At 43.4% G+C, this 12618-nt stretch overlaps 1 protein-coding gene across 1 annotated transcript in view; it reads right to left on the bottom strand.

Moving 5' to 3' along the window:
• Positions 1–5740, bottom strand: part of LOC121878991 (mitochondrial carrier homolog 2-like) — a 57985-nt gene extending 52245 nt beyond the window's left edge. The window contains exons 1-2 of the mRNA XM_042385442.1: positions 5600–5740; positions 2625–2709 (exon numbers count right to left, since the gene is read on the bottom strand). Coding sequence (XP_042241376.1) covers positions 2625–2709; positions 5600–5707 — 193 coding nt within the window. The 5' untranslated portion in view covers positions 5708–5740. The remainder of the gene's footprint in view (positions 1–2624; positions 2710–5599) is intronic.
• Positions 5741–12618: the final 6878 nt, after the last annotated feature.

Raw genomic sequence — 12618 nt, 5'->3', positions numbered from 1 at the left:
CACCTTGATTTGATGGGGTGAGAATAATGCAAGCTTTCACTTTCTATCATGACACTGCTCTATGGAATCAACATGCCAACAAATCAAACTGAGTCAGCAGCCAATGTAAACTAAGTCCTGTACTCTTGCAACATCAACAAGTATACCACAAAAGTAATACAAATACATACAGGTAAACCTTGATTTACGATGGGGTTATGTTCCTGAAAACTCCATCGCAAATCGAAATATTGTAAATCTAGCTCATTAACATGTGGTTCAATGGGACATGTTCTCAGCCAGTTAGGACACACACACATATCACCGAAAAAAATTCCTCTGCTAATAAAATAAATAGAACACAATTTAACAACACTCAACACATCATTAAGAACAAGCCTGGCCGCTTCACCTTGGCCTTCCCAGTTGCAGGAGCCTTCAGCAACAGCTTGCTAGATATTTTCAAAGTTACACTGCACATTTCAGTCACAAAAACAGAGCGAAACCACTTCGCAACCACAGCAAATTTGAGGATAAATAAAAATAATAATAAATAAAAGAAAAGAAAAACATTGAGTTGCAATTTAGCAATCATTTCAAGGGACACGAGACAGAACAGCTGATGGATCCCTTATTCCTCTTCTCCCTTCCCCACTACGACAGTTAACTCTAGTGCATATAAGAAATGTTTATTCCCTTTATGTTTTTGAACTTAAGATTTATTTTTTTTTGCACTTTCTGTATGAATGATTGTGTGTGCATGTAACCTAGTTCAAAGAAAATTTAAGAAAACTACGTACAGGCATATCTACCTGAAATTAAAAGTTGGAAAAAAAATGCAGCTCGCAGCTTGGCCTGCTAAGAGGAAGCCGAGATCCCCAACACTGCACCCCTCTCCCCTTTCCCTCCCATGATCCCCGCACTTAACTCCTGCACATAAGAAATGCTTTTTCTCTTTATGTTTTGACCTTATGATAATCATTTCTTTTTTTTTGCACTTTCTGTATGAACAATTATGTGTGCAGTTAACAGGTGAATCATGCAACTAAACTATTCGGTCTTATGACAAGGTAGTTCAGATATCTAGACGGTCTGTCCCTTGTAATGACCTTCAAGAGAGAGGTGGTTCCCATTTGGAGTACTGTCACCCTGTCTGATCCCCGAGATATGCTGGGACTGTCAGTTAATTGAAAATGTCCAACGGAGGGCCACCAGACTGGTGCCTGCACTTGGGGACCTCAGCTGACAGAAACCCGCCCCACAAGGGGTCACAGCTCAAGGTCGAAGAAGCCGCAAGTCCAGAAAATTGCGAGGGCAAACTTTTTCGGATTGAGAATCTTGAGTTTTGGGAACAACCTCCAGAGTGTTGTAATGGCACTGAGAGTGAGCTGTTTCAAGACCAGACTTGACCAACTGTGGAGCAGGTTCAGATATATTCAGGAACAAGTGCATGCCCAATACTTGCCAACAGTGTGTAAGAGACATGACCCACCACCCAAGCGGTTAACGAGCCGATCAGTGGCGAAGAAGATAAAAGTAAAGTAAAAGTAAAACTATGTGTTAAAAAATAACCATAACAGTTTACAGTCGGCACAAAGAAACTTTTATTCCTTTTATGTTTTTAACCTTATGAAAATTACTTGTTTGCACATTCTGTATGATTGTGTTTGCTTGTACAGGTAAAAAATAAAATAAATAAATAAATATTGCCTGAAATTAAGTGTTGTTCAATAACATACCTCACAGCTCGGCATCACCCGCTCCGAGTGCTATTGGATGGCGAGTCGAGTGACTCGGCTACACCATTATGTGCCATCATCACAGATATTTTTCCTTGTTATCCCTTGTGTAGGATATTATTTCTTGTTCTCCCTTGTGTAGGATATTATTTCTTGGTATACCTTTTGCAGGATATTATTTCTTGTTATACCTTGTGTAGGATATTACTTCTTGTTATACCTTGTGTAGGATATTCTTTATTGTTATCCCTTGTGTAGGACAATATTTCTTGTTATACCTTGTGTAGGATATTATTTCTTTTTATCCCTTGTGTGGGATATTATTTCTTGTTATCCCTCGTCTAGAGATCATTTCACATTAACAATAAATTTTTCAGGAATGCATCTCAACTGTTTAACAGGGAATGCCTGTACAGTACAGTATTCAGCATGACAGCGAATTTGACTGGGTGATGGCCATCGTTATTGCGAATATTTTGATCACAGATGTGAAGGTGGTCTTAAAACATCACCATGATTTAAGCAAACTATCATAAATCGAGGTTTACCTGTATATTTAGACCGCAAGGCCAAAATAGAAACACAAACAAGGGCAACTGTATATGTGGCAGCATTTATCTTCAACCAGGAATAGGGTAACTGTAGAATACTGTATGGAATGATTAGGAATATTCCAAGTACAGTACTGTAGTGCAGTGGTAAGCCTTGCATCCACAGGATAAAATGTGGCCATCAATTGTCACTTTTGGGCCCCATGGTAATGGTTGTATGACAGATTAATTGATTCAAATACCTGTACCTAATTTTCCGGATTAGTTAATTATTCAACCTGTCTATTTAGCAAGAGTTACACATGTTAGTGAAGGGGTTAATAAATGGATGTAAGGAAAATAATGGTGTACTTACTATAACTAAATACACTGGGATAGTAGAATGCTTCACGCCCAAACACTGTTCTTGACTTGTATGGGCTCAGTGGCTCATGACCAAGCTGTAATAGAATGACTTATGAGAGTACAGTATCATTAAAATTATTTTTATTTAAAGTATATTACATTTTCTTTTACCCTACCTTTCCCTACACTGATGGGAGATTAATATACTGTACACTGGAGATTCCTATACAGTAGTACTGTATTTTTGTGAGTATCAGCTATCTCCATGGTTTCAAATACATTTAACCTAACAAAGTGATAAAATTCCTCTGAAATGTAGCTCCACTACTGCTTTCGCTATTTTTCCTCAAAAGCAACAATGTTATAGCTACCGCTAATAAATTGGGTAATGTTTAAGGACAAGGGTCTGGGTTAATCAGTAACCCACCAAAAATTTATCTACAGAAGAAAATTTATTTCTAACCTCAATAATAAAACAAATTGCCTGGAGGAAGTATCAGGTGTACATGGCTTCAAAATGGCCTCAAAATGCCATGACATTGGTCAGATTTAAAAAAAAATCATGGGGGGGGGGTTACAGTGCCATGTTCCCCCACCCACAACTTCTCTTTGATATTCCTGGATCCACCACTATTCTCTGATGCATTTTGAACACTTGCACGTCATGCCAATACCGCATTTTATGGCATATAAGACACACAGCCCTATAAGATGCACCCCACATTTTAGCAGGGAGTATTTAGGAAAACCTTTAGTTCATATTTTCCTTCACTCCTGGCACAAATCAATAGTTTCTGAGATATGCATCCCCTCCCATTTCAGAATCTAAGAGATGTGCTATAAAAATCAAGGTAAAAAGTGTTCAAAACTCATCGAAAACCACCAGAAAAAGTTTTGAATCTAACCTAACCAGGGTGTGTACTGCTACGTCATTCCAAGTTCTGGGTGTGTACCGCCACATACGAATACTGTATATACATAATAAAATATTAAACATCTCACTTAAACGTAATTTGCACCAGAAATGCCACTGAAGAAAAGTGTCTTAGAATTGTCAAGATTACCGATTAACAACAATTATAAAATTCACGAAATTCATTTAGTGGCAACAAATGAAAGCTAAATTTTCATGGCAGTGGATATTTTCCCTTAACCAGCTAAATCCCTATAATGCTAATTTACCGTGAGTGCACTCTGATTGGCTAATCATCCATTACCGGCGAACAACACAAAAACGATATGTGACCGTCACTGGCAGCATTTGGCATATATTTTGCTGAGTCAATCATTGTGTAGCTACAAACATACCTAACCAGGAGTTGTTCAATTTTGTTCTTTGTTTTTCTACAGATGTTCTTATCATTATAAAAGAGGTGACATTTACTTGAACCTAATAGAGCCTGACCTAAACAACCAAAGAAACCAACCAAACCTTACCTACCTTCCTAGCCAATCAGAGCGCACTCACAGTAAAATAGCATTAGAAGGAACTTAACTGTTCACTGCAAAATATCCACTACGAATTTTCATAGATAATAAAATGTTTGGTTATTATTCGGTTTAGCACATCTTCAAATTGCATAGAAGCACTTACTTTTAGACAATTTCTACCTCATATATACATTCCTCAACTCTTGAAGCCTCTTGGAAACTTGTTTCTTTCAGAAAAATCGCACAAGTGAGGAACACCTAAGAAATTAGATATATAAATCACCACCTGCCATTTCTTGTCCCACCGAGAGCTGTCTGAAGTCGTGAGGCGTGTCACACTGCCTGCCCCCCGTAGGGATTAAGGCTCCCTCCAGGGGTTAGGTTAAGGTAGGTTAATTTAATGAAAGTTAGGGGTCTAGATGTTTCGTTTCTGATGTATTTGGAGGTAAATTTTTACATGCAGACAACCATGAATTTTTTGTTAAGTAATGTGTCTTTCCGTTTTTGATCAAGGATGATTTGCATCTTTTTTTAATAAACGATGCATTTCCCATGGAAATGAAGGTCAGATCTGAGTAAGTATATAGGACTAACCCGCAAACAAAATTGATTGAAAACAATTATAAAAATGCCGGATTTTCATTGTTATATTATAGTGGAGACTGTTGTGCTGTAGTTTGTGGAAAAATGTTAAAAAAATTATATTTTTAAAATAAATGCTACTTAACATTTGTGGGTATGAAGAACAGACCTAACCTACCAAACCAAACAAACCTACCTAACCTTACCCAACTTCCCCGGTATATTAAACAGAAAGAACTTCCTGCAATATGGTGAAATTTGAGGCATTTTCTGGACACGAGATGATACGGCCACATCGGCGCTATGCAGCCCTGGCGGGTTAGTCCTATATATTAAACAAGATCTGAACACATCAAAATACATAATAAATCAAACATCTCGTGAAAAATTCGAGTGTGCTAAGAATAATTACCACATGTTTAATATATCGCTTATATATAATTTTCGCCAGAAATGTCATTAAAGAAGTGTCTTAGAATTGTAAAAACTAATAATTGCAACTAAAAAATTCCCTAGATTCGTTTGGTGGCAACAAGTGAAATAATACCCTTTAATCTACACCTTTACCTCTAAGTGTAGACATATTTTGTGAAGCAGAGTAAAATTTTAACCCTTAACATCCTAAGCAATAATATCAATTCAAGTTGTCTGTTAACATAATGGTTAATCATCCTTGTTTAATAATCGTTATCCAGTAACATGTTTTTCTGCGATTTGCAATCTAACACAATACATTAATACACAATTTATGTGTAAAGATCCCGTCAAAATATTCAAATAAATTATATAGCTTCTGTTTCCTTCACATATTAGTCATGTAGTATTGGTATAATGCGCGTATATTACACATTAGGTAGTATGGCCCATAACCCCACCTTCCGTATCAGCTGACTTCTTACCGGGACCCAAACAAAACCATCTTATTAGAGCACTTACACGCTTAACTTGATTGACAACCAAATGAATCCATACCTGAATTAGAACTTTAGCATATTCGATGGGATGTGTTGTTGAATTAAGGAAAACACGAACAATAACGTGCATCCAAGTGAGCTCCTCTTTCTTGCCCTGTGTCGCCATGGTTCTGAAGACACGCACTGGGAACGGCAACTGTTTACCCCCATAGTTATTTTGCATTATATATGCAGTCGTTAATATAGGTGGAAATCCTTTTAATTTAATGGTGATAATTTTGCCACTAACTAAACTGAATGTCGTTTCTGGATTGTTCAAGTTATCGAGGTTAACCTGTTTGACCTCTAGTTCGTCGTACTGCAAATAACGTGTCTTGTGTCTACTGTATATACCCACATATTGGTATTGCAGAGTACTTCTTTGCTTCCTTATATAGATCAAATTGGTAATATCAGTAATTTATGGAAAATTAAAAATTTATAGGTCTAAAATAGCGAAAACTAAATTTATTATAACGGCACACAACTAACACAATACTGTACTGTACTCTCCCACTACCCCTTTTTTTCACTACGCAGGGGGCAGATCCAGGAATATCAAAAGGAGGGAGGGTGGGGGGCAAGAAGTTGTGGTTGGGGGTATGGGGTTTCGTGAAGTTGTCTTGTAGCGTACTGGCCAGTTGTCAATTCTCTTTAGTTGTCTATTGTCTCTTTGTATAGGCACACAAACGTACGTATATGTAGATATCTCACACTCAGGAATGAGGTAGAATAGAAACTCACAATGCGTTTTTTGTGTATATATATTGTTGTACAGTGCAGTGCTAAGGAGTTACTAGGTGAGGAGTAGCTTGCTCTCAGAGGTCCTGTTGGGTGAGGAGCTTTCTGAGGGAGCTGGTTGGTGAGGCGCTGTAGGGAGGTCTTGCTGGTCCAGTAGGTCAGAGTAGAATGGTCTCCCTGGTTCAGTTCAAGTTTAGAAGCTCCAAAAAAGTTGTTGGTAGCGAAAGGCAGAGCGGGGCAGCCGTTGTTGTTGTTGTTGAGATTGTCGGACCGTAGTCCGACACGGGCCTTTGCCTATAGGCGGCTCGTTCGGTGGTTCCGGCTGGAGCTCCTGGAGCAGCCAGACCAGATTGTGATTGTAGGTTGTCCTACCGGCAGATATGGAAGGATACTGCAGGTTGCAAGTGTGAGCGGACCCCCGATCAGTGGACGCTTACCACCAACCCCCACTCTTGGACGTGGTCAGTTTCGGGGTGGCGCGCCCCCCGAACCGGGGTCCGCACTTGCTGGGAGAGGATACTTTCTAACCTATCTGGGTGGTGGGTATCGTGTGATGACCCGGAGAAGGTGGTGAATGTGGTTTGTTTGGGCCTTTCGGGTTAGAGTGGCCGCTGGTATTGTGTGTGCTTCTTGGAAGTTTTGAGTTCTGTTTCGGAGGCTTTGTGTGACTTCGCAGTCGAGGAGATAGTGTTCAAGTGGGTTGGCTGCTGGCTCCTGACAGTAGGTGCAATCCATGACGTCATTTCCGATCATCTGTCAGGAGCACTTGTACCCTAGTCGTAGTCGATGAAGGCTAACTTGGTTTGTCTTGGTGTTTTCTTGTCTGCGAAAGGTGGTTCTCCTTTTGTAGCCGCCAGGTACCATTTGGCTGATTGGGAACCGGCGTTGAATGCGTCAAGGAAGCTCTTTTGGATGTGGAGCTTGCTAGTCTTTTTGAGGTGATTCTTGATCTGTTGCACACTTGCTGGAACTTGAGTGTGTATGCTACTAGAACGTGTGGCTGCCTTGGCTGCTTCGTCTGCCATGTCATTTTCCTCCGATCCCTACATGACTGGGAATCCAGTGTAAGACGACTGGGCGGTTTTGTCTTTGGAATTCTTGTAGCTGTGCGAGGATGGAGGTTATGATGTGGACGTTGTCTCTTGGTTGACTGTGTTGCAGCGCCTGCATGGCCGATTTCGAGTCCGTGTGAATTATGATGGACTTGTTGTGTTGTGTTGCAGCGTGCAGTAGGGCCTTTGAGATTGCTACCAGCTCTGTTTGTAGGGTGGAGCAGTCATTAGAAAGTCTCCATCGGAGGGTCTGACCTTGGGTGTAGAAGGCCGCTCCGGATCTATGATGTTTTGGATCCACCAAGCCGTCTGTGAAGTATGATGCTGCATCAGCCGGTGTCTCGGTGGCTATGGCTTCCAGAGTTATTTTTTTGAGGTCCTCCTTCTGGAGGTTGGCTTTGCTATCACCTAGGTCGGTAATTTTGAATGTGGCTGGTGGAGGGCTCCATGGTGGAGGAACTACGTAACCATTGTCTCGTGTGTCTTGGTTGTTCTTGACGAGTGTTTCTGCTTGCAGGTGTCGGATGACCTCGCTTGCCTCGTGCGACCAGGTGGCCCCTCGCACTCTGTGGTCGAGGTGGAGGGAGGCACTGATTCGAATTTTGGCAGCTGTGGGCTTATCTGATCTACAGATTTTGGCGAGGAGACAGGCTGTCACCTGCTTGACTCGTACTGCCAGGGGTGGTAGTTCAGTTTCCATTTGCAAATTGCAAATTCTAGTCCACATGGGTGCTCCGAGAATGGTCCTGAGAGCATTATTTTGGATGACTTCTAGCTTAGCTATCTGGTCTTCTCTCAGTCCAATGAATGCTGGAGCACTGTAATCTACCAGCGATCTGATGGCGGCCGTGTAGTAGGCTTTGAGCACATGAAGGTTTGCTCATGCGGTTGTGCTGGTGAGCGACCTCATTATATTGTGTCTGCTCTTCGTCCTGTGCCTGAGATACTCGAGTTGCGGCTTAAAAGTGAGTTTCTGGTCAAACCAGATTCCAAGACACTGGTGGGTGTTGGTCCAGACTACCGGCGTGTTTTGTATGGAGAGCGTCTTGTCTGGTGTGTCTGTGCAGATGGCCATCGCTTTCAACTTGGCTGGATTTATCTTGAGTCCAAGTCAGTTGCACTCCTCTTCTATAAGTTGGAGTGCGTGTTGCGTGTTGTTAGTCTGTTTGATCCTCTTACTATAAGCTGTAAGTCGTCTGCATAGCATAGGAGCTTGGCTGTTTGTCTGAAAGGAAGTTTGACAAGATTTTCCCTCAGGACATTGAACAGCATTGGACTGAGGATGCCTCCTTGTGGGGTTCCGTTTTCATGGACCCTGTAGCTTGAGGTTGCTCCCTGAAAGCGTACTCTTGCTTCTCTCTGTGTGAGGTAGTTCTGGATCCACCCCAGCAACCTTCCTTTGACGCCTTTTTCAGCGAGCGTCGTTATAATGGCCAGTGGATTTGCTAGTTCGAAGACCTTCTCCAGGTCGAGGAAGACCACCAGAGCTGGTTTGTAGTCCACTGTGCTGAGTATCTCGGCGATGTTGTTGCCTGTGCCGGTGTTCTCGGTGTAAGCAAAAATGTGAGGGTGTGGGCTGCCTACTTTCCACTTGAGTCGGTTGAGAGCCATTCTTTCTCCCGTCTTCCCTATGCAGCTGAGAAGGGAGATGGGCCTCGGTTTTTCTGGTTCTCTGGGCTTCGGAATGGGCTGTATATCTGCCTTCTTCCATTCCGGTGGAAGTCTTTGTGCTGTCCACGAAGCATTTATGACTTGTAGCAAAGCCTCGTGTCCGGCTGTACCGGCATGAGAAAGCATGGAGTAGGTTATCCTGTCGGCCCCTGGTGCTGTGTCCTTGCTTCGTTTTAGCGACTTCTGGAGTTCTTGCTGGTTGAATGGTCTGTCAGTGTCATCTTCACTGTTGCAGGCCTCTTCGATCATCTGGAGTCTGACCTGTCGCAGACGCCGTTGTGTCTCCTCCGCCTGTCTCGGGAGGTTTTTCGTTGCTGCTCGGTCAGAGAACAGTTTTGCAAGTCTTTCGGCTTCCTCTTCTGGGTTGGGATGGGTTGGTGGTAGTGGTGTTGCCTTCCCAGATGCCCTTCGGATCTGGGCCCACATCTTGCCAAGGGAGGTGTGCTCGTTCAGTTCGGAGCACCACTTTAGCCAGCTTACGTTTTTTATTTCTTCCTTCTCTTCCCTGGTATCCTTAACTATGACCTGTTTGTTTCCGTGGGATATCTCCTGTAGTTTCTTCGGGTCATGTTCACTCTGTGGTTGAGTTCTTTCACCCTGGGACAGTAGTACCAGTAATCATTGTACTGTCTTGATGTGGGTTTTGTTTTTGGGATAGCCTCTTCTGCCGCTTGGTGAAACGCCTCGACCAATTGTTGGTGGAGGGTTGTCTCATCCACGGGTGCTGCGCCGGCCGGCTGTGATTTTTCGCGCCACTTAGCCAGGTGTTTCTTAAAGAGTCCCCAGTCTGCCTTTTGGGTATTGTATCTCCATCTCGGCGGGGGTGGAGTGGGGAGTTTGTTCACCTTCAGCGTTGTTAGGGTGGCGAAGTGGTCGCTGGTCAGCGTGGGGTGTAGCTGCCAGGAGGCCGAAGGCTGTAGTGCACTGGAGACGAAGGTTAGATCTAGCTTTCCTCCCCTAATATGGGTGGGCTCTCTGGTGTTCAGGAGGCAGATCTCGGGTGTGTCTTGAAAGGTGGTGTATAGGTGTAGGCCGTCTTCATTTGTGGGGCTTACCGAGCTTAGGAAGGGATGATGTGCGTTGAAATCCCCTCCTATGAGTGTGGCGTGGTCAGCGGCCGAAGCGAATAATTGAGTCACCTCCAGTGAGCCCCTTGGGTTCTTGTAGATGTTGTGAACAGTTAATTCCCATTCTTGGAGTGTTACTTTGACGGCCTGTGTCTCGATGTTTTCCCCACATGGAAATTGCTGCATGACCTCGGAGGAGGGTATGCTTGACTTGACCAAGATCATACATCCTCTTGTTGACGCCTGCGTGAAATGCCTCCTGTATGTCTTGTAACCACTGAGTTTGAAACAGTGGTGTTCTTGTAGCAGTATATTGTCAAGCTTGTCCTTGGCTGCTGCTTCTTGCAGGAGGTGTTTCTTGTTTTTGATGCCCTGAGCATTCCATGTAAGGATGTTCAGGGTGCTGATGTTTTCCACCACTGTTTCATCGGGGACTTCTGGTGATCCTCGATGGAAATGTTCAGGTCCGATTCCGACTGGATCAGGTCGGAGCAGCCAGCCACGCCCGTATTTATACAATTCTGGAGCATCAGGATTTGAGATGCGCGTAGCGCGAGAGCCAATCACAGAGGAGAATGCCAGAAGTACCCGGCACTCTGATCCTGGCGTTGCTACGTGTGCGTCCGCACTGGGGAGTAGGTCTACCAGCATAGGACCAGAACTCACAATACCTGCAAGAGCCTACCACGCAATTGCAGAAGTCCTTTACTAGCCAAAGGAAAGAAAGAATGCAATAATTAACCCAACTCTGCCAACCACTAACAAAACCTACAATCCTCCCAAAAGAAAAACTTAACCCACCCAACCTTACTCACAATCCCTCCTAAAAAAAAAAAAATTAACTCACTATCCAATCACTAATCAACACCTTCAATCCTCCCAAAAGAAAAACTTAACCCACCCAACCTTACTCACAATCCCTCCTAAAAAAAAAAAAAAAGCTAACTCACTATCCAATCACTAATCAACACCTTCAATCCTCCCAAAAGAAAAACTTAATATACCCGACCTTTCTAACAAGCCCCTTCGACCCTCCTAAAAAAAAAAAAAAAAAAAAAAAAAACTTATGACTCAATACAACTATTCATTAGCAACACAAATCATATCACCCCTAAGAAATCCTTCCATACTATAAATTAACCCAACAACCTCCAAAGCCCCCCTCTCCTCTCCTCGCCTCCCCTCTCCTCACCTCTCCTCCCCCCTCCTCCCGACAACCGAACCATACCTGACCTTATAACAATTATCCTAACCCTCCCCCTCTCCCCTTACTACATTTCCACGCAAACACATACACACTCACACAACAACCCCCCCTTAAGCAATTCTAATTCACCTCAAATCAACATACAACCGCCACCCCCGCCAATCCCCAAACACAAACTCCTCCCACAACCAATCTCCGCCAGACAAAGCCTCTCATAACACCACAACTCTCCAAAACCAAATCAAACATACCCAACCTCTATACCAGCCACTGTCAACATTATCGACCTAACTCAAGACTGAAACCAAACAACCTATATCTCACTCTCATCTCCGTTCACAATTTGACAAAGCTCAAATCTGTCCCCTGCTATTACTAAATAACTCTCCTACGATACACTCATCCTTCCTTACTACGAATACTTTGACATTTCAAGCTGAAAGATTCAAAACTCTTCCTCTAACTCTCTCCATTTCTCTCTGACATAGCTCAAAGACCCACAACTCTCAGAACCAAATCAAAACATACCCAACGTCTGTGACATCCAATTCTCAATAAAATCGACCTAACTCAAGACTGAAACCATTCAGCCTATATCCCATTCTCGTCTCCGTTCATAATTTGACAAAAAAGCTCAAATCTGTCTGCTGCTATTACTAAAAACTCTCCTACGATACGCTCATCCTTCCTTACTATGAATACTTTGACATTTCAAGCTCAAAGATTCAAAACCCTTCCTCCAACTCGCTCTGTTCCTCTTTGACATAGCTCAAAGACTTTACCTTCATCTTTCTCCAAACAACCCTACGACTAGCAAATTTTCCATGTTTTCACCTTCTCTTTTACTTTGATCGTGTGTTGCCTGTGCGTCCGTCCACCTGCGCTTCTCGGCTTGCGCCGCCGCCATGGCGGGGCGATTCTTCCTCCGTTTTGCCAACACTGCCTATGCTAAGACGACAACCAGAGCACCCGCGTTGGCCCTTTGCTTGCCCGGACCTGCTCCCGCCCTCCCTCTGCCTCGTCTTGACTGTGATTGTTGCACCCTCAGGGCATTTTGCCTACCCCCTCACGCAAGCGGTGTTTAGCCACTGCACCTGTTCTCTCCTTCTAAAATTCACTTCTATCCTCCCTTTATCCTTCCTCTGAACCTCCTTCCCCCCTGTCACTAGCATTTTTCTGTTCTGTTCTGGCTGTACGCTGATTGGCTGGTAGGCGCGCAGGAGCTCAATCGTCAGTTGTATGGGATAGGATCCACTACAATACTCCCCCTCCCCTCCGGGCGCGGCGGGAGGCTGAATGT

This window comes from Homarus americanus, unplaced genomic scaffold (genome assembly GCF_018991925.1).
Source record: "Homarus americanus isolate GMGI-L3 unplaced genomic scaffold, GMGI_Hamer_2.0 scaffold4060, whole genome shotgun sequence".
In the NCBI taxonomy this organism is placed as follows: Eukaryota; Metazoa; Arthropoda; class Malacostraca; order Decapoda; family Nephropidae; genus Homarus; species Homarus americanus.
The sequence above is the reverse complement of the archived record's forward strand: the minus strand, read 5'-3'. Positions and strand labels throughout refer to the sequence as shown.